The following is a 22,832-nucleotide window of genomic DNA, read 5'->3' on the forward strand; positions in this document are numbered from 1 at the left end:
CAATTGAACTACAGTTCAGCCGTTTCACTGCGTCTTACCTGAACAAATTTAATAGTAATTGTTTTTCATTTTATTGGTCTCTCCTGGGGAAATTCTCTTTTTGCCTACAGCATCATGCTCTCCACAGGTTCACAGACAGATATTAAGGGACAGCAAGCTTGGCAGGGACGGGCAGCGGCCTGCGGTGGTGCCCATGGAGCTGGGGGTCAAGGGTCAGCGGCCTGCAGCGGCGCCCATGAGCTGGGGGTCAAAGGTCAGCGGCCTGCAGCGGCACCCATGGAGCTGGGGGTCAAAGGTCTTTCTCAAGGGCCCACGGACGTGACTGATTCGCTGAGGCCGGCGGCCTTCTGATCACAGGCACAGAGGCTTAGCCCTCCAAGCCAAACGCTGCCCCAAATGTGCCGCCTGAAATCCCCGCACCAGCACCATATCACCAAACAGCAGGTGCACCTTCACAAAGGGACTGATCTCCCGGTACCTCTGAGGCAGTTTATGTCAGCAGGCAGTTACTCCCGGCGCCGCTGTGATAGAAGTGTCTGGTGACATTTTAGAGAAAGAGGTAAGAGAGCTAAAGGGAACAGGGGACAGGAAAGCAGAGAGTGGAAGGCAGGCCCACAAAGCGGAGGGCTGTGCCCCCCTCACCATCTTAACACTAGATTTACCAAGTTTTTATTCTCTGCTGAGAGTCCCAAGGTGTTTGTCACCCCTGCTGTGATTTTCGCAGGTCTTCAGCCCCATCCTCCTCCTGCTTTTGTTGTGCAAACACACCCATTACCTGTGAGGCCTGGCGCATTTGCATTTTTTACTCAGAGTAGCTCAAATCCAAGGCAGGCTAAACCTCTGTGTGTGACATGGAAACCTTCACAAAAGTCTGCCATATCTATACCAAATATCCCACACGCTGACTGACCTGCAAATATGAAAGACGCACATTCACAAAATATATGGAAACACAAGTCTGTGTTATAAAACAAATTGAGTGAAAATAGAATGAAAAGTTGCTAATAGAATGAAATGAATAAAATGAAAACATGCTAACACTTCAGTCTCCAATGCATGTTTGTATATAATGTCATAAGTGAAGTCATGGTCCATGGTTTTTGACATGCTCATACACATACAGAATAAAATGTCATTTCATTTTCATTGGCCATCACTGAATTATAACACCAAAAGTGAATTTTGTTTTTGTGTGATCTCTCCAGCTTTGCATGTTTGGCTGTTCATGTAAAAATTGATGTATCCGTGCCTCAGTTCCAGGTTCATCTCTTCGTCATCTTTCTGCCTTTTGTCTCAGTGGTTACTGTCCCACACAGTCTGTCTATCTTTCAAAGTCTGTGTTTGCAGCGTTTGAAAAACCCAGTGACCATCATCCCTGTATTTGGCAATGGAGTTCCTTGGCTAGAAGAATCGGAAACAATCTTCTTTTTCCTTTCCACCCTGTAGATGCTTTGTACAGAACGTAGGCATTCACGGCCACCAAGTCCAGCATGTTGTAAAACACAGCTACTGGCCACTTGCATGTTGCTGCTCGTACTGAATACATGCGCGCCATTCTAAACACTGACGTGGAGAATTCCTCTCCCTGTGCAGTGTCCTTTGGCCAATGGAGGAAGTTCACGGCAAAACGTTATTCACCATGCCCAGTAAAGTGAAGCAGTCTGTGTGACAGTGACTGTGAGGTGAAGAAATTGTCCATTGTGACATTTCTCCCGTCATCCAGAAATGACTCCATCAGACTCATGACCACGTTCTCTGCCAGCCTTCACCAAGAACTGTGCTGAAAGTTTCACTCCAGGAGAACACATGAACATAGATGTACAGCTGTTCTCGACCAAGGTTCATTGTCCATGCAGTATATTTACATTTACATTTACAGGATTTGGCAGACGCCCTTAGCCAGAGCGACTTACATAAGTGCTTTGAGACTCTGCAATGAATTTCCGATGCTAGCTCAATAAGGACCCCAGCTACGAATACTATCTCTGAGAACGCCATTGAGTAGTGCAGAATTTTTATTTTATTTTATTTTTTAAAACACACACCAGAAAAAGAGTCGAGTAAGAATATAGAAGTTCTACGTCAGGTATTTCTGAAAAAGAAAAGTTTTGAGTCGTCGCTTGAAGACATTCAAGGATTCAGCTGTTCGGACATCTAGGGGGAGTTCATTCCACCAATTAGGTGCCAGGACAGAGAAGAGCCGAGATGCGTGTCTTCCTTGTGCCTTGAGGTGAGGTGGGACCAGTCGAGCAGTGCTGGAGGATCGGAGAGATCGTGGTGCAGAGCGGGGTGTGATGAGGTCCTTTAGGTAGGATGGTGCCAGAGAATTTTTGGCTTTGTATGCGAGCATCAGTGTTTTTGAATCTGATGCGTGCAGCTACAGGAAGCCAGTGGAGGGAGCGCAGCAAAGGAGTGGTGTGGGAGAACTTGGGAAGGTTGAAAACAAGACGAGCAGCTGCATTCTGAATCAGTTGGAGGGGACGGATGGCGCTCAGTGGTAAACCCGCTAGAAGCGAGTTGCAGTAGTCAAGGCGTGAGATGACGAGGGACTGGACGAGTATCTGGGTAGCCTGGGTGGAAAGAAATGGACGTATCCTCCTGATGTAAAGAGGAGAAACCGACAAGAGCGAGAAAGACTGGCGATATGTGAGGAAAATGACAACCGATCATCTATGGTAACTCCAAGGTTTCTAGCAGAAACCGAAGGACGGATCAGGGAGTTGTCAAAGAGATCGCAAGGTCCTGGAGGGGGGATGAGTCAGCCGGGATGTAAAGCAACTCAGTTTTACTAGTGTTGAGTTTTAGCTGGTGAGTGGTCATCCAAGATGAGATGTCTGCCAAGCATGTAGAGATCTTAGTGGAGACCATGAGTGTCTGAGGGAGGGAAGGAGAGGATTGAGTTGAGTGTCATCGGCATAGCAGTGGTAGGAGAAGCCATGTGAGGATATAACTTCGCCAAGAGATTTAGTGTAGAGGGAGAATAGGAGAAGGCCAAGAACCGAGCCCTGAGGGACACCGGTGGAAAGACAACGTGGAGTAGATGTGGATCCATTCCATGTCACTTGGTATATCGCATCCAAGCCGGACAAATTTGGGATCAAGTTCTGGATGGCCACGGATTTGGAGACCAAATACGTCTGCAACATGTCCCCTAACTTGGGAAAGGACCCCAGTCACCAGAAAAGGGAGAGGCTGGCAGAGAACATGGTCATGAGTCTGATGGAGCCATTTCTGGATGACGGGAGAAATGTCACAACGGACAATTTCTTCACCTCACTGGCACTGTCACACAGACTGCTTCAGCGCAAAACAACACTACTGAGCACAGGGAATAAAGTTTGGTATGAACTTCCTCCAATTTCAAAGGACACTGCACAGCAAGAGGAATTCTCCGCATCAGTGCTTAGAAGTGGCAGTGTCTCCTTGACAATTTATGCACCTAAAAAAACAAGATTGTGTGTGTTCTGAGTTCCTTGGACCAAGATGTGGCGATCTGTGAAGGCAGAAAGAGGAAACCCAACACGATAACAGACTATAACCATATGCAAGGTATGTGAATGTGTGTATAATTTTACATCAGTGCTACAATGTTTTCTGATATGTACTATACAGGCCTATATAGAAAGAAGGTAGAAAAAAGCAAATACACTCATGACTCTCTCTGCTGTTATAGTGTGGTGTAAATGTGTTGGACCAAATGGCGCGCATGTATTCCGTAAGAGCAGCAACATGCAGGTGGCCAGTAGCTGTATTTTACAACATGCTGGACCTGGTGGTGGCAAATTCCTACGTTCTGTACAAGGCATGTACAGGGTGGGAAGGCAAAAGAAGATTATTTTTGAGTCATCTAGCCAAGGAACTCCATTGCCAATTTATGCCACAAAAGGCTATGGGGACAGAGGAAGGCTGCTGCTGTGCCAGGACTTGTATGGACAACTCAGTGTCAGGTACAGGAGAACTGCAACAGAAACCGCAGCAGGTTTACCAGTGCAAAGTGTTACAAATTCACTTGCGCCAAATGCAGGGATGATGGTCACTGGGTCTGCAAACACTGCAAAGTTTGAAACACTCAATTTTTTTTATAAATAAAACAGACTTGTGCTTCCATATATTTTGTGAATGTGTGTCTTTCATATTTGCAGGTCAGTCAGCGTGTGGGATATTTGGTATAGATATGGCAGACTTTTGTGAAGGTTTCCATGTCACACACAGAGGTTTAGCCTGCCTTGGATTTTAGCTGCTCTGAGTAAAAAAATGCAAATGTGCCAGGCCTCACAGGTAATGGGTGTGTTTGCACAACAAAAGCAGGAGGACAATGGCCCAAGAAACTGAAACTCTCAGCAGGGATGCTAGTAGGTGTTAAGGCCCAGGGAATTTACGCAAATTTGCGTAGATTTGGCAGTTCTAGTGTTAAACAGCTAGCCTCTTGATCTTTCCTGTCTGGACCGAATCACTGGCAGCTCTCAGAACTGGGGCCTGGCAGTATTATTTCCATAAATATCCTGTTCCATCACCACGGATGGGAAATATGTTCCAGTTCTGCATATCGCTGCTGTCCAATGAAAAAACATGTATCTCTAAAAACCCATTATTTCAGGATCATGAAAAAAAACACATTTTCTCAGAAACTACTTTACAAAATTAACCTAAAATTACATAATGAGACACCCTTAGCACCACAGAGAGAAACGTAGAGTTACACAGCTGTCAGTGAACAGTTTAATGTTTTAAATGGACTTTTGTGGATTGTTGTCGATGAGGTAGATTCATCAGTGTCTGCAACACATTAACTAATCTTACTTTCTGTTCACAATTAACAGTGATGTTAGTTATCTAGCCAATGCCATTGAGTTGCTAAAATTAGCAATATAAAGAAATTGTGGAAAGGACCATTGTGAATACAAACGTTAACTAACTAGTATTTATGTTTGCACTAAACATATGACTCCATAAAACATATTTTTATCGGAAACTTAGATGTCAAACACTATCTTTAGAAGGAGGGGCATAGGTGTAGTCCTGTTGCAATTGTCATGAAGTATACATGCGTGGTTTTCATTGGACATACACAGTATACAGCCTTTGACCGATTCACTGCCACTGTAAGACTTCTGCTGGGATTAGTAGTTCTCTCTTTTCCAGTGAGCTTGTTCTCACATGAAGCCATTTGAATCAGGGCTGTTCGTCTGAGTCATCGGCCGTCGTTTTCGCCAGAATGGGAGGCAGGAGACACGCCTGTCTTCTGTCGCATGGAGCCGGTCTCAGGTGTTGCGTTTTGAATCACATCTGGGTGGAGATAAAGTGCCCCAAGATAAACTCTGACTGACATTGTCCCAGAGACCCAAAGAGCCAGAATTCTGTGATGAGGCCTTCATCAGTGAAATATATCTAGTTTGTGACCGTGGCTTGTGTGAATAATAACAAAAAAACAGGTTCTTGATATTTAAAAATGATTTTAGTTGGTGTGTTTTCATGTAAAGGTATTATGAACATTATATGTTACGTAAAACTGGGGTCTATAAAGGAGGCCTTAGTAGATGCTGTTGTGTGTGTTTGGAGAAAAGTTTGTGTGCCTTCAGCTTGGAGAGAAAGCCGTGCTGTACCCAGTAGACAGGTGCTTAAGCTAGACAGCTTGAGGGAATATTGATAAACAGGTGCAGGGTCAGACTGAGAGCTCAGCATGGCTGGCTGATGTTTTCTACTAGCGAGCTGAAATGGAGAGTCCTTCCTGCCAGAGTGTTGTATGACATTAGCGTGTCTCCACCCAGGTGGCGGAGGGAAACCCGAATCCGAAACCTCAACGGCCCGCCTTCAGGGCAACGTGGCGTACTACGCCCCCTGTGGGAAGAAGCTACGTCAATACCCAGATGTCGTAAAGGTAACCTCCAAGAAGGACCCGTCCATCGGCACCGGAACTGGTTAAGGGTAGTTACAGTAGGGTCACTAGAGGAACTTGCTAGCTTACCGTGCCATTTTAACTGGGCCTAAAAACCTATTAGGTTGCTATCAGTGTCACACTCTGCCTGAACTCTGAAAATCTTTGTCTCACCAAAGCCATTATTCTCTCTTCTGTAGTATCTATCCAGAAATGGAATAACTGACATCACACGCGATAATTTTAGCTTCATTGCAAAATTAAGGGTTGGTGACTTCTATGAAGCCAGAGATGGACCCCAGGTGAATGTTTTTATATCTATTCTCCGTTTCTTTTTTTATTCTTCCACATTAAGAGAAGCGTTATTCCAGAACCCCCCGTCCTTTTAGTTCTGACCCATATTTGCGGTACAGCGATGGTTGAATCAGTTTGCTTTTGCAGGTAAACTGTGTAATGCAGTTCTAAAGATGTGAGGGAGTGGAACTCTGAGGCACTGGACAGAGAAGCTTTAGCGTACGCTGGGAATGGAAAAGACCAGGCAGAACGTTAAATAAAAGTGCCTGCCTGTCAAAGTTTATTTTTCTATTCTTCTCTGTTACTGTTTTTGTGTCTTGGCAGAACAGTATAAAGAATGAAATATAGATGTAAAGTATATTGAGGATAATAGGTGATTCAGCCTGGATGAATAGTGTCTTGTTGAAAGGTGCCTCCTCTTGGACGTCTCCCATGGTCAGGGAAGCAGGGGGGTAAGCTTTCAGTTACTGGAGTGGGCCATGAAGTGCCTTATTGTGAACCTTCCCCCCCATGTCTCTCGGTTTAGGGCTTGCAGTGGACATTGCTGACAGAGGAGGAACTTCTCCCTCACGTCATGGCGATGGAGGGTCGCCGAGGGCGTCCCCCGAATCTGGATGGCCAAGAACAGTCGGCAGATGGCTCACGGGCCAGGCGCCGTAAAGGCCGGCCTCCCAACGTAGGGGAGGGCGAGCTGCCCAGGTCCACTGATGCCAAGCTCCTCCGGAAACTGGAAGCCCAAGGTGAACGTCGCCGCCCTGTTGAATGCTCTGTGAATTGCGGCCAATGGCTGAGCTAACTCTTCCTCTTCTCCTTCGTCGACAGAAATAGCCCGTCAAGCAGCTCAAATCAAACTAATGCGCAAACTTGAAAAGCAAGCCCTGGCGCGGGCGGCCAAAGAAGCTCGCAAGCAACAAGGTATGGCCGCCCCCTTTCCCCGGTAAAATGTTGCCCTCCAACCGCGCACCAAGCCGCAGACCAGCACCTCTCTGCTCTTTTTCAGCAATCATGGCTGCTGAAGAGAAGCGGAAACAGAAGGAGCAGATCAAGATACTGAAGCAGCAGGTGAAGACATAAGCATGCTCGACACATAGAGCATTGTGCTAGCAATGCAAAGGTCATGGGTTCGAATCCCATGGGTTCAAATCCCAGAGTGTATATGAACTGTAGCTCTTCCATGTAGTGTAAGTCACTTTGGATAAAACCATCAGAAAAACAAGTGAAATATATAGGATAGGAGATATATAAGCATAGGATACACCTGGGAAGCTGTAGTTCTATATGTTCCATTGTTTGTTGTGTGTGTATGATGTATGTACATAAATAATATATACATTATTTAAACAGATGTGCAGGCATGTTAAGTGTGGGCATGCAATATTTACAGTACAAGAACACACACAGTCACATACCAGCACTGCTGTATAAAGGGCGATGTGAAAAAATTATTTGTATATAGAACATTTTTATTCTTATGTATGCCTCCAGTGTCATGTGGCTGCCCCCCCCCCCCCCCAACGCTTATTCAAGCAGTGTGACACTCGTATTCAGGACTGGAATAATGTGATTGATGACACTTCTTACTGATAGTTTTCCTGCTCTTTTTATTTTATGTTATTTTTTTGAAGGAGAAAATCAAGCGGATTCAGCAGATCAGAATGGAGAAGGAGCTTCGCGCTCAGCAGATTCTCGAAGTAGGTTCTGCAGGAGATGAATCGGGGGTGGAGGGCACTTTCGGATACGGCCGTTTTTATATCATCTCGTCCTGTTTCGGGTTAGGCCTTCCGCGTCATTTTGCATGGGACTAATGCTGAATTATTCTCTGTGGGCTGTCAATGAGTATTAATTCTGCTTTTACCCCTTCAAACCATGGTTAAATTATGCATAAAAGATTGTCCATAGTTTACCATAAAAAGCTGTTTTCCATACGTATGTAAGTTATAAACATGGCAAAGTGTTTTAGTGGGTCAAAATCAAATTGGAATTGACAGGGCTGGCAAACCAGTCCTAACAGGATTTCTTGCAGTTTGTAATTCCATATTTAATATGCAATGCATTATGTGGAATTTATCTGTTTCTCAGTTTGGTATTTTATGACCCGATGGTTGGGGGTTAGGGGTAATGCTCAGACCTGTCTCCCCCATTTAAGGATCAAAATAGATTTTAAGAAAAACATAAGACACTAGTTAAGTTTCACATCCTGTGCTAGATCCCAAAGGGGTCTTCCTGCAGACTATCTTTACATTGTCATTTTGCTCTGAAGACAGTGTAATATATCATGAGTCCCACTAAACATTAACATATCATATTCATTTTTAACTGACATTAAAATAGCTATACAGATCCCAAATCTATAAAATCCCTAACACGTGGTACAGGCCCTGTGTCTCTACAGGCATGTCTTTTCACATTTATTTTGGGCAGAATGATTTATGTATTGTGGTCAAGCTCTTCCTGTGGTTTGTTTTAAATGTTCTGCCATCACATTAATTTAGGAGTTGTAGTTTTGTATATGTATAGCCTTAAAGTATGTAATAGTTTAAAGGAAAGTCCTCACATCTAATATACGTGTTAACGTAAACCAGTAATAGCATTTCGAGCTCGATTCCCGGTGGTCTCCTGCCATTCTGTTTCCTGTGTCTGTCTGTGAGATGTCTGCCGTTGTCGAATGAGATGTTTTGAAGTTCACTGCTGCTTTTGCATAACCTGAAGACCTGTTTTGCATGCACAGGCTAAACGGAAGAAGAAGGAAGAAGCAGCCAATGCCAAAATTTTGGAAGCTGAGAAGCGAACAAAGGTCGGTTTAGATGGGCCGTAAAGACTTGGGGCAATGATCTGACAACTGAGCGGTATGGACGAGAACTGATACCCACCTAGTGCTGATTCATGCACCTCTGTCATGCACGTCTATTGCTTGCTCATTGTTTTTTAAATTTAAATTTTACAACTTATTTTAACTGTGGATCTTCTCCATCTAAACGGAGAAAGAGATGAATTCCCGTCACATTGGCTCTGATCCGGTTCAGCTGTATGCCTGCAGGTTTAGCTGTAGGAACTGAACTGCCTGCTTGTATCAGCTTTTAAAGGAGAGAACATGAATGTGTGTTTGTGTTGAGGGTGAGATTTTTCATTCTCCTGTTTTTGCTCCAAGGAGAAGGAGATGCGACGGCAGCAGGCTGTCATCCTGAAACATCAGGTGAGTACCATCCACTCCAGACGCACCTGTAGCATGGAGTTAAAGATACAGATTTTCTAATTCCGTTTAAAACTTTGTTTTTTGTTTTTTTTTTGGAAAAAGGGGGGCTCTCTAACTACTTATCAGTGCTTTATTAAATCTCTTGTTTCCCTTTTATATGTTCTGTGCTTTTGGGGACTGGGTTACCTCTGGGGTTGGTTGTTTTTTGTTTTGTTCTTATGAACCTTGTTCGTATGACTCTGTGATTTTCTGTTTCATAATACTTTGCCAACTCTTTCTACCAGGAGTTGGAGAGGCATAGACTAGATATGGTATGGGTATGTTTATTTTTGTACATCTAACACCGCATCGTGAACTGGTTGTGATCTGGTTGTCATAGCAATGCGTGAAGCATAGCACTGGCTGCTGTCATACTACATTTCTCTGCATGGCTTTCCAGCAAAGTTGCATCTGCTGTCTGTGTTCCTGGGGGGGGGGACCTGAGGGACCCCCCCTAGAAAATAATTTTTAAGCCAAGAGGCCGGGCATCTTCACTCGCTAGCGAATTGGGCCAAAGCCCATAATACAGACACCCATAGTCTGGAAGCACATGTAACATTCATCACGTTTCGTATTTGTCTCTTTGCTGATTGTAAGTGCTTGTTTTCTGGAAGTCTGGGGGGGTGGGCATTTGCACTTTGTATCCATCTGTCCCCCCCCCCTTTTGTCCATTACCCATGGCAGCTCTCTTGCTCTCCCGCCTGCTCGTTCGGCCTGTTACCAAAGAAAAAAAAGATCATATGATCAAGGAAGCATTCTGTCATTTATCAGATTTTTGTCTGCCCCCCCCTGCCCCCCCCCCCGCCTCTTTTTAGTCGAGGCCCCATTTTAGTCGAGGCCCCTCTTGATTATCACGATCAGCTGAAAATGGGCAATTTCAGCAGTTGCCATGAACCCACTCCACATTCGATGTAATAGCATCCTGGGTGAGATCATACCGTATAGTGGTGTCCCGGTCGACCTTGAGCTATTAACAGTACCAGCTTGTCGCCCAGATCCAGTTAAAGTGATGGACTTGCCGAGTGAGAAATTCCCTTCAGACACCGACCCATTTGCCCCTCTGGCCCTTGAGATGGCCATTGGACGCTGATATTTCCTCATTACTTTCTTCATTGGCTTCATATTTTTCCACTAGAAGGCACGCCTTGCCTGTCGCCAAACTGTACAGCAAATAACCTCTCGGTAGCGTACGTTAACCAGTCTGTAACGGGCAGCCCTATCCGCTTCCTACCGGCCAGCTCATCCCGAAGCACCACGACTGATCCCGTCTCCGAGAGTATGCTTCTCCTACATGTCTCTTGCTTCCCCCTCCTTATTTTTGCTTATTGGTTGTCATTGTATCAGCTTCTAAGTTTCAACTAAAATACATAAACATGACCGCTGTCAATGTGACCTGTCTGCCCCTATCCCCCTTCCCCATTGCTAAATGTGCTACATTACGCTGTCATCCTTTGCAGTGTCATCACACCCTTTCCGTCCCCCTGAGCTCTTTAGCCCCTAACGCTTGTCCTCCTGCCCTGGCAGGAGCGGGAGAGGCGACGGCAGCACATGATGCTGATGAAGGCCATGGAGGCCCGTAAGAAGGCAGAGGTAATTTATGCGTCAGCCACCGCCTCCTCTTAGGGGCTCGTACATTTTCGTCGCCTCCCGACACCTTTCATTTAAATGTACAGGCCCTGAACGAAACTTAAGAATGCAGCACCCCGAGCGATTTCCCTCTGAACGTGCGGGAGGCCCCTCGGCATTCCGCTGAGCCGCAAAAACGGAATTCCTCATACGGTGGCACACCCTGTAAACCTGGGCCGCCCCCGTCAAACCTGAACTCCCCCAACCCCCCACCCCCGCAGGAGCGCGAGCGCCTGAAGCAGGAGAAACGTGACGAAAAGCGGATCAACAAGGAGCGGAAGCTGGAACTCCGCAGGCTGGAACTGGAAATGGCCAAGGAGCTGAAGAAGCCCAATGAGGATTTGTGTCTGGCGGACCACAAGGTAATGATGTTTGTGGCCAATAGAGGGCGCCACATCCCCCTTCTCCGCAAAAGAGATGGAGTCGGTCAATAACCAAGTGTCAGAATGCTGGCTTTTTTGGGGACGTTCCCGAGATTCCCAGATGGGGCCGTTTGCTGTTCTGAATGCGAGGAATACTTTACTAATGTCCAGGCCGCATTCCTGGGCTGCGTTCTGACAGACTGTTACGAGAAGGCATCATTTCGCCTTTTGATGCACACACACACGCAAGCTATTAGTACGGAATACTGCCCTCAAGTGGCTGCAGGTGGCAGGATAAATATGGTTGTGAAATCCTAGCATTGGCACTGAGCTTATTGGAGCTTACAGTGTCTTGGGGCTGGAATAATTGAAAATTTTCTGAAATAACTTGGGATTCTATAGAGGGTGTTTGTTTAGGAAATTCCTTATAAGTTCAAGTAGATTTATAAGTTAATTTCCCACTTGGTGGGAAAGTATTTAATGAAAGAAGCAAAGGCAGGTATAATTAAGGTTAACTGGCAGTATGGGTGACAGCCTTTGTGAATCTCTTGTCATCCAGCCTCTCCCAGAGTTGTCACGGATCCCAGGCCTCGTGCTTCCTGGGAGCTCCTTCTCTGACTGCCTGATGGTGATGCAGTTCCTGCGAAGCTTCGGGAAGGTTCTGGGCTTCGACGTGTCTATGGACGTGCCCGGCCTGGGTGTGCTGCAGGAGGGCCTGCTGAACGTGGCCGACAGCATGGGCTCCGTGCAGGATCTGCTGGTGCGAATGGTGTCAGCCGTGGTGTGCGATCCGGGCCTCCCCCCGGGCCACAGGGTGAGTCTGTGGTCGGAGCCCATGCCTCCTTGATGTACCTGCACCCACAGTGGAGACAGCAGGGTTTGCCTGAGCCTAGAGCGACTGGGGTTAAAGATGCAAAAGTGAAAACACTCTGTCAGCCGTGATATTTGAACCAGCAACTAACACACACTCACTCTCTCTCTCTCTCTCTCACGCTCACTTTTTTTTAAAACAGTATATCATATACCTGTATGTGCCTGTGCATCTGTGCCTGTAAATTATCTGTATATATCATGCATGAGAGATGAGGAAGATGAGATGGAATTTTATTGATCCCTGGAGGGAATTTGGGATTTTACATCAGCGCAGAATCTGATGGCAAAAACGGACAGATGGACAGAAAAGGGACAGAATAAACGTGTCCACAGATAAACTGTAATTGCTAGCAGACTCAGTCTAGGGCTGTGTTATAAGCTTCGATGCAAGCAGGAATGAAGCAGCACGAAAGCCGTTCCCTCGTACACCTTGGGGCAATGAACCTTTCGCCTAAGGCACTTCTCTGTGCCAGAACAGTCTCATGGAGTGGACAGGGAGGTGTTGCTCACGATGGCTTAGAGCTTGGTCAGCATTCTCCCCTCTAGTGCCTCCTCAAGGGGGTCAGGGTTGATTGTTAACAATGAGGCTGCCTTCCTGTGGCGCTCTTAAGGTCTCCTGGGGTCTGCTGCCTTCACACTGCTGGCCCAGCATTCCTCAGCATACAGAATGGCTGTTGACACCACTGACTCATCAGAAGTCTATAGCAGCGTACCACCTACGCCAAAGAACCTGAGTCTCCTCATGAAATAGTTGAGCTTCTCGTACAGGATGTTCCTGTTTACAGCCCACGGCAGTTTGTCGTGCCTGACTACCCCTAGGTACTCGAAGGCCGGTACCATCTCAACATGCACACCTTCGGAGACTTTGTCCTGCGGATCCTGTAGTCCATCGCTTGCAGTCCATCACCATCACCTTAGTCTTCCTGATGTTGAGCTGGAGATGGCTGAGCTGACTCCACCCAGCAAAACTGCTCATGAAGCTCTTGGCTTCCTCATTCTCCCATCACTAATACACCCCACAATGGCAGAGTCCTCTGAGAACGTCTGCAAAAGACATGTATTGGAGTTGTTCTCGTAATCAAGTGTAGAAGGTAAATAGGATTGGAACATGGACAGTCCCCTGTGGAGCCTGCGTGCTGCTCGCAACCTGATTGGATGCGAGGTTTTTTAGCCATAAGTACTGTGGTCTACATTTATATTAGCAGCTGGATGGATATTATATATGTGTGCTGAAGTGCGGCATGTACACTGTTAAAAACACTCTGGCACACATCGGGTATCGCTGTAATGAGAACACACAAGTAGGGTGTTATCTCAGGAATTCTGTCTGGCTCTGATTAAAAACCATTACAAGGCATTAAAAAGAGGCCTGCAGTCTGGTAAAGTCTGCTCAGAAGATGTTTTCCTCTTCCCGAATAGACCAAAACGGCCCTGGGGGACCACCTGACCAATGTGGGCATCAACCGGGACAACGTGTCGGAGATCTTGCAGATCTACATGGAGGCGCACTGTGGGCAGACGGAGCTGGCGGAGCTCTCAGAGAGCCTGAAGACCAAAGCGTTCCAGGCACACACACCTACGCAGAAGGCCTCCATCCTGGCCTTCCTGGTTAACGAGCTGGCCTGCAGCAAGAGCGTCGTCAGGTAGGAGTCCCCGCTGGCCACAGGTTGTCTTTTGGCCCAGGTATTTCAGTGTCAGACGAAGTGTGGATGCTTCACTTCTTTGTAGAGGCAACCTCTGGACCAGGGATAGGGAACCTGATCCATGGAGAGCCGGTGTGGGTATTTGGGATGGCCCCTCAATCAGCCATTAATAAAGCAGCGATTCTCAACTCCATTCCTGGGGACTTTTTAACGTGGGGGGCATTAGAGGGGTCAGCCTTCTCATTAATCAGTTATATGTTTTGAACCAGTGAATGACAGGAAAGGGAGTAACTCGGGGAGGCCAATCAGCTTTGAGCTGGGGCCAGTGCCTTGGTATACACATGAAGGAAATGGTTTCACCTGAGACAATAGCTCTAGGTGGTAGTTTTAGCTGTAGCTTGTTGCTATTTTCAACTGACTTTGATCTTCCCCTTTCCTCACAGCGAGATTGACAAAAATATTGATCACATGACCAATCTAAGGCGGGACAAGTGGGTGGTTGAAGGCAAGCTTCGCAAGTGAGTGTGCGACCATTGACGCAGAGGAAGACTGTATAACCGCATAGAGATCGATCCATTTCTGCCTGTAACTGCCTTGGCAGAGACGGCAAAATGGAGAACAGTGTAACGCAGTTTGGTTTATTCCACTGTCTTCTCCGTCCATCCAGGCTGAGAAGCATTCACGCCAAAAAGACGGGGAAGAGGGAGTCTGGCGTGGGCGGCGAGGAGGCCCAGGCCCCGGGCACGCCCACGGTGGGCCGCAAACGCAAGCGGAAGACCGGGGACAGTGACGATGACGAGGATGACGACGAGGACAGCGATGACCAGGGCGACGAGGACGATGAAGAGGAGGAGGAATGCAAGAAAGGGAAGAAAGTGGAGGCATGCGAGGATGAGGTTAGTCAGGGAGGAAATGCCGGGAGGCAGCGAACAAGGAAGGAAAGTAGGAGGAAGAATTTTCGACCCTGAATCGTAACAGGAGTGTGTAATTATCTCAGATAAAGATTGCTAGCAGGTTGTAAACAGAAGTAGTAAAATGCAGCGGTTGAAGGTCAGTTGCCTGTGATGCAGATTGAGCATAATTATTAACATATACTTTGTTCCTGTAAGTGTCTTTCTGCTTTGCGCCCCTTTCCAACGGGAGTATGAACTTGGTGCTCTTGTTCCAGGATGAGAGCTACCAGGTTGCCAGTGTGGAGGAGCTCGAGAAGCAGATCGATAAGCTGACGAAGGTAAATTGCAAAAATCGCTTTGCTCCATGGGAGGATGGGGGCCAGAAAGGGATGAAGAGCTGATGTGAGTATGTGTCCCCCCACCCCCCAGCAACAGAACCAGATCAGGCGCAAGCTCTTTGAGGCATCGCATTCCCTGCGCTCCATGATGTTTGGACAAGACCGCTACAAGCGGCGCTACTGGGTGCTGCCGCAGTGCGGGGGTGTCTTCGTGGAAGGCATGGAGAGTGGCGAAGGTCTGGTCAATGGCTACCTTCTTCATGAGTTTGTGTTTTTCTGCTTTTTAAAAATGTATGTAGACACTACACATTGATGTATGGCGCATGTCCCGATTGGGCCGAGTTTGATGTGTGCCTGGGTCAATAAGGGAGGGACTTGCATTTCACTTCTTTAACCAATCACAGTCTTCGTTGTATGACATCACCACATGAATTGAAACTAGTATTTTCTGCTAAGCGGCAAGATGCATAGATTTGTAAATTAACCATTTTAGGGATATGTCATAGATACAACACAGGAATGAGCTTACCTGTAAAGGCTGTACAGGGACACGCGATGATGATGATGATGATGATGATGATGATGATGATGATGATGATGATGATAATAACAAGGCTTGAACCAGTGACCTTCTGGTGACGACCACACACCTCCCCCAGCTTGATGGCCAGAAGCCTTGAGTTTGAAAATGAAAAGAAAAATGGGCCAATGTGGTGACATCAGATGATTAAGACTGTGATTGGTTAAAGGAGTGAAATACAAGCCCCTCCCTTGTTGACCCAGTGACATGTTAAACTGCAAAATCAGGATGTCCCATGTAAGGTAGTGGTCACTTCTTTACCTGTTAATTTTTGGTTCTGGTACAGCACACATGTACACCGCCTAATTAGGCCACCCTCCCAGTGGGCTGCTGGTTTGTTAATGTTGGCTGGTGGTGGGTTTTTCGGTCTTCTCCAGGTCCAGAAGAGACAGAGAGAGAAAGGGAACGATACAGAGAACAGGAGAGCGCGGTGGCTGTTGAAATCAAGAAGGAGCCACCAGACGTGCTAGACGAGAAGCCCTTGGACATTAGCCAGGACATGAACTTCCAGGGGAACAGGGCAGCACCGGAGAGTGGCGTCGAGAAGGACTCGCCTAACCTCTTCCTTCAGAAGCCAGGCTCCTTCTCCAAGCTTAGCAAGCTGTTGGAGGTGGCCAAGATGTCCCCGGAATTAGAGGGCCAGCACCAGAAGCAGAATGGCAGCCCGGTGATGGTCCCCATGTTGGCGCCATCTCCTCCGCACGTCGTCTCTCAGGGCACAGTGGCCGGCAGCAGCCCCGGTGCCTTGTGCGTGGAAGCCAAGCCGGAGCCCACTGCCGCCAGGGTCAGCCTACACTTTGGCATTCCTGGGGGCATGTGCAGTTCCCAGCAGCTGTTGCCTGGTGACCAGCTCTTCCGAGCTCTGACGGAGAGGAACGGACATTGGTTCAACCTCCTGCCCCGCTCGCCTTGCGACGACTCCTCCCTCACCACCACCCCAACGCCCTCAGCTGCCTCCCCCCAGTCTTCCTCCACCCAGCCTAAGTCTCCTGCCTCCTCGTTGCCAATCCCCCTTGGGGCTTCTGCAGGAACCAGCCCCCACACTCCTGTGGGGATGGGTGGCATGGCATTGTCTGTTCTCCAGGTGTGCGGTCTATCCTGTTTTTATTTGGCTTATATCTGATTATATAAACAAACATCTGATGTTATATAACCAGGTCAACGATTGTTGAAGCTGTTGTTAAAAGTTTTGTTGTTCAAGTAAACTTCATCCAACACCGCAGGTGAAACCAGGGATCTCCGGAATGGGGCTCCAATACTGCTCGTGGTCTGCCGGGATCATGAGCCCGAACATGGCTTTCCCAGGTAGCTCCATACCAGGTGCGTCCTACACAGGGGCCGATGGAAGCGGGAACCCCTTCTTGGCTCCCAGCGTGGCCACTAGCAAGAGCGAGTCCCCTGTTCCCCCCAGCGAGAAGCCTTCCTCTGCCCCTTCCCCTGCCATGGAAGTAGCCAAACCCCAGGACTACCCAACCCCTCAGCCCATACCGGAAGGTGAGGAAACCGGCGGGGCTGGTGCGACTAACAACCGATCCCTATTCCTCCTTTTCATGTTGTTATATATGGATAGAAGTATTACATCATCATAAATGGTTGTGTTGGCAACACTCTCAACTATATTGACTGGCATCTCTGTGTTCTACTCACGGTTGGATGCTACCCTGAAGCATTTTCCCTTTGTTATGGTCAAGGATACTGACACGGGTCCCTTGTTGACTCTCGGAGCTCCTCATTAGAATGCTGTCTGCCAAAGCCTCGTGGGTGCACAGTGAGAGATGTCTGCTGTTTGTGTGTCTGGCGGGCAGAAATGCTGACGGGCTGGTGGAAAGTGTCAGACATGGAGGAGCTGAGGGCCCTGGCCAAGGCACTGCACAGCAGAGGCGTCAGGGAGAAGGTCTTGCAGAAGCAGATCCAGAAACACATGGAGTACATTGCTCAGGCCTGTGCCAAGAACAGAGATGGTGAGTGTCTTCCTACATACTGGCCTACTCTATCCACGCTTTATCTAAATATGCCGATCTGGGCATCATGGAGAATTTGGAGCCTATCTGGACAAGTGCTGGGTATTTGTTGCCAATCCACCATTCACATAATCAAACAGTATGGGTGACTTATGGTCACTGGTTTTTATCTGAAGTCTAGGGATTGTGGAAAGAAACCCGATTGAATATGAGGGTGAGCATCAAACACACAACCTATGGGGTGTGAGGCCAAAGTGCTGGTCTGTTTATTTTGCATTTAGTTATCATTGTTCCTTTGTGACAGCACTGGCTTAGTATGCATGCTGACCAAGAATTACTGAAAGGGCTTGTGATTCTGCAGTGAACATCTCTAAACTGTGATGCAGCATGGTGTCTTGACCATTGTTCATCCTTCATAGCCATCGGGACAAGTGGCCACTTCCGGACTCGTGCCCCCGTAGCTACGCATGACTGAGTTGCAGCAGAGGAATAAACTGTTTTGATTTAGTGTCTGTAAAAGTTAATAGCAGCCCAGCAAGCAGTCCTGACTTTCACAATAGCTTTAGTGTTGAAGGTTGATGTGCTGTGACAGCTGAGAGTAGCCATGCCTCTGCGGAAGATATTAAGGCGGTGCAAACATGCTAGCATGGGTTCATCTGGCTAACGTAATTCTTCAGATATTTGTTTTCTGGAGACTTAAGAGGACCATTACCTCTGTGATCGGGATATAAACAATGATGTATGACGTTGAATCATTTTCTGTCCCGCAGGTTGTGTAAGAGTCTCCACTTCAATATTTTAATGGGATAATTGATGTACGATTTTGGTATTATTATGTGTTCCTAGCTGCCGTAATTGATGTGACTGACCTCGAGGAGAACCAAGTAACGGAGGAGACTCTGGAAAGCTGGTGCATAGAAGAGCAGGCCATGGAGATGGACATAGCGGTCCTGCAGCAGGTGGAGGAGTTGGAGAGGAAAGTGACCTCGGCCAGCCTTCAGATTAAGGTAAATTCGACGGGCGGCGTAGGATGCTGACGCCTACAAGACGTGCAGTGTAGTGCGTTTTCATCACCTCGCATGTTCGTTTAGGGATGGATCTACCCCGAGCCTCAGTCAGAGAGGGAAGACCTGGTCTACCATGAACACAAGCCCTTCACAAAGAGGAGTCTGGCAGAAGACAAAGAGGCCGAGCCGGAGCAGGAGGAGAACGGAGGAGGCGGCGGCATTGTCCGACGTGTGAACAACCCTCTAGATATAGCTGTAACCAGACTGGCTGAATTGGAGAAGAACATAGAGAGAAGGTATCTGAAGAGTCCCTTAAGCACCACCATTCAGATCAAACTGGATAATGTGGGTACAGTCACAGTCCCTGCTCCTGCACCATCCGGTAGTGGTGATGGTGAAGGGTAGGTCATCCACATTCATTTGGACGCTCTTTGTGCTTCTCTGCTCACTGGAAGCTTTATGGTTGTTTGCTTGTTTCTGGCCCTGCCCGCTTTGTGCTTTTTATTTTGGCTCCCGATTGTCGTCCCCCCCCAAGTTGGGCAATAATCCCCTTCCTCCTGCTGGACTGGTACTTGTCTGTTGTCATTTGCCACTGGTTCTTGGTTGCCTGCATGGTCCTTCGTCTTGGTGACCGTGGTATTTTGTGGAACCCCCCCCCCCCACCCTGACCCGACCCACCCATCCCCTGTTGGTGGTGCTTCTGCTGCTGCTGTTGCTATTGATCCTCACACCCCTGAACCTAATAGGCATGTCATTGGTTGTGCTGAGGGGTTTCTCCCCAAAATCGGGCTGCTTTGATGTTCCCACCCCCTTTTTATTTTGTATGTTTTATCCCCCCCCCCCGTGGCTCTGTGCACTGCTGCCAATGGTGATCCTGGATGTCTCACTAATGTGGTGAATGGTGCCCTTGGTGTCCCCGGTTTACTTTGTTTCTGTTTTCTGTTCCCCCTCCACCACAGAAGCGAGGAAGACATTGCCCCGGGGATGAAGGTGTGGCGCAAGGCCCTGAGTGAGGTGCGCAGTGCTGCCCAGCTGGCCCTCTGTATCCAGCAGCTGCAGAAGTCCATCGCTTGGGAGAGGTCCATCATGAAAGTTGTGAGTAGAGCTGGCGTTCTCCAGGTACCGTCACTCTGGAGTCTTGGCTTCCACTAGTGATCATGGAATCACGGAGTGAACTTTCACATGTGTTGCAGTACTGCCAAATTTGCCGGAAGGGAGATAATGAGGAACTCCTCTTGCTCTGCGATGGCTGTGACAAAGGATGTCACACATACTGCCATAGACCAAAAATCACCACGATCCCTGAGGGCGACTGGTTCTGTCCTGCCTGCATATCCAAGGTATCCAGTCCAGACCTACATTTAACATCAGAACAGTAAATACCAGACAAGAAAACTGCTGCAAATGGTTAGAATTTATAAGTATGAAAAATGTAGAATGAGATAATCAAAGATTACACAAGTCACTTTGTGAGGAATGCTGCTGTCCAATTGTAGAACCTTCCCATAAAGAAGTTTGGTCTTTAGCATGTATGTGATACCAGCCTTTGGGTGTCCTCCTAGGCCAGTGGGCAGTCCCCGAAGAGCAAGAAGCTGCAGAGTCGGCCACCGGTGGGCAAGAAAAGCTGCGAGGCAAAGCGGAACAGGAAGCTGTCCATGGCGGGGGAGATCTCAGAGGACGATGCTGCCAGTGCAAGTGGAACCCCGAAGAAAGCGACAAAAGACCCCAAGAAGAGGAAGGCGGAGGACAGCCCTCCCGCTAACCAGAAACCAGAAAGCCCTTCATCTGTGAAGAAGATGAAACCGGGCAGAGACAATTGCAAGGACCTGGTCTTGTGCAGGTAAAGTCCAGGAATTCTGAAGAGTCTAATTGGTTGATCGATAATCCATAATTTGACATTTGTCTTCATTCATCTTCCAACTGGTTATCTTGAACAGGGTTTGGGGGGGGCAGCATAGGATAGAAGGTAGGGGCACACCCTGGACAGGTTGGCAGTTCGTTGCACAGGACAAGCATACAAAAACTCACAATCACACATTATGTTTACAATTTAGAGATCACAGCCCAACTGCGTGTCCTTAGATTGCAACATTGGGCCAACATGCAAAGACCACACACAGGGAGTGTGGCCTCTACCTGCTGAACCTGTAACCTGATACACAGCAGGAATGTGCCCATTGTTCATGAACATGTTTAGCTACAGTGTACTACCTCCTGCTGCCCACAGCATTCTACTCTCTGAGCTGGAGGGCCACCAGGATGCCTGGCCCTTCCTCACTCCGGTCAACCCCAAGTCGGTTCCTGGTTACAAGAAGGTGATCAAGAAGCCCATGGACTTCTCCACCATCCGTGAGAAGCTCAGCAACAACCAGTGTGTATCTCCATAATTGATGTTTAAGACTTACAATCCAGATGTTGTAAGACATATTGAAAAGTTTGAGCTTGATAACGTGTGTTGTCTGTGTTTGTATGGCGAAAACAGTGATGGTCTCCTCTTCAAATTCTGTTGCAGGTATCAGAATCTGGAAACATTCATCATCGACGTGAACCTGGTTTTCGATAACTGTGAGAAGTTCAATGAAGATAACTCTGATATCGGCCGGGCTGGCCACAACATGAGGAAGTTCTTCGAGAGACGATGGACTGAACTATTAAAAACAACCTAAACCTGTTTACCGTGACTATTTGGGACCAGCTGTTTCTGATTCAGTTTTCAGAGCAGACCTCTTGTGAGAGTCGTACTGGGGTGTATCTCAAAAGCGTGCGACTGTAATCTCTCTCTTTCAAAAATGAGAGTTCCTGTATTACGTTGGTCACTAATATACGACGCTGGTTTGGCAAGAACAGGGAAAATGACCCCGTATTGTTCAACACAGGGGTGTTCTAGTGCAATACCATTTCCTATAAGAAACTGCACTGAATTTACAACCATCAGAGCTGTAATTGGGAAAGAACACTTTCCACTACTTATATGTAATATATATATAATATTTACAAATATTATATATATATAATGTTTTTTTTTTTTTTTTTTACTTTACCCTTAATATTATAGTGAATGTATTTAATTTTAATTATTTATGAGTTAACAAGTCCAGTCTTCGTTTTCTATGAAAAGGAAGAAACAGCAAAAACTGCTTTAAAATCTTAAGGAATGTTTTTCAATTATAAAAACAAAAGCCAAGAATAAAGGAAAAAAAAAGATTAAAAAAAAAAAAAACTGTTTACACTGTTCAGTGTCTCCAGGGCACCGAAAGATCCATTACGGTAATACTGTAAAGCTGCATTTATATATAAAGATGTTTTTGCATCACTCAACTGTGTAAGACATTAAGGCAAGTGAGACACATCTGTATATACTGTTCATTAATGTTAATAATAAGTCTTGTTTGGAATATGTATGATGTGTACATATTGTTTGAGACATCAGATATGGTTTATGCCTTAGAATGACTGTAGCATTTTATTTTAGCCCTAAAGTGATTAAACATATATTGCTTGTACAGTACTTATCCTCTGCAAACACTGTGGTCTCCTTAATCTTGGTAGTGCCTGCCTTTCCAACAGGGTGCGGGGGATATTTGTTTTTTTTTTTCCTCTCCATTTTTTTTTCTATTTTTGTATGATTTTAACCCTCCCAGGCCTCGGATTCTGACATAATCATTTCTTATCCATATGAATTATATCGTGTTGCACAGTATTTTTCATAAAAAAAAAACAAAAAACATTTCCCTCCATCTGCCTTGCCACAGACACAATGACATTTGTAACCACTGTGTTTGAATCTTGCTGTGTGTCGTGGTCTACTGGGGGCAGCTAGAGCAGATTCTTTTGTACCTACGTCAGAGTACTTGAAGTTATTTTATTTAAAGATATTGTGGAAAACGGAAAGCTAGCATTCCTTTTGTAGAAGCATTATTTTTCACTAGTGTGTGTGGCACGGATCTAATAAAGAGATGTTTTTCAACCCATAAGCATTTGTCGGTCACTGTTTGTTCACAATGTCGATTTTGAGGTGAAATGTTACCAGTGGAAGTTTCAATAAATCATAGCTCAGTGCTACATTTCAGCATTTGCAGGGTTGCCAACTCTCACGCACATGGAGTGACACATTCTTTCAGTCTCACGCACATGCAAAAAAACTTAAG

General features: G+C 46.8%; 1 protein-coding gene across 1 annotated transcript; it reads left to right on the forward strand.

The window, feature by feature from the left end:
• Positions 1-5,393: 5,393 nt before the first annotated feature.
• Positions 5,394-22,658, forward strand: LOC125750940 (bromodomain adjacent to zinc finger domain protein 2B-like). The gene is given in 28 exon segments (XM_049029349.1): positions 5,394-5,805; positions 5,807-5,878; positions 6,076-6,177; positions 6,696-6,909; positions 6,992-7,084; positions 7,170-7,231; positions 7,795-7,860; positions 8,898-8,963; positions 9,318-9,362; positions 9,647-9,673; positions 10,926-10,991; positions 11,249-11,389; positions 11,949-12,203; positions 13,682-13,905; positions 14,349-14,423; positions 14,573-14,801; positions 15,074-15,136; positions 15,228-15,372; positions 16,094-16,800; positions 16,940-17,210; positions 17,522-17,677; positions 18,524-18,684; positions 18,769-19,085; positions 19,644-19,779; positions 19,878-20,024; positions 20,247-20,524; positions 20,912-21,055; positions 21,197-22,658. Coding segments are annotated over 28 exon segments (4,530 nt in total). The 5' UTR covers positions 5,394-5,691; the 3' UTR covers positions 21,351-22,658.
• Positions 22,659-22,832: the final 174 nt, after the last annotated feature.

The sequence above is a fragment of the Brienomyrus brachyistius genome, chromosome 1 (genome assembly GCF_023856365.1).
Source record: "Brienomyrus brachyistius isolate T26 chromosome 1, BBRACH_0.4, whole genome shotgun sequence".
Lineage (NCBI taxonomy): Eukaryota > Metazoa > Chordata > Actinopteri > Osteoglossiformes > Mormyridae > Brienomyrus > Brienomyrus brachyistius.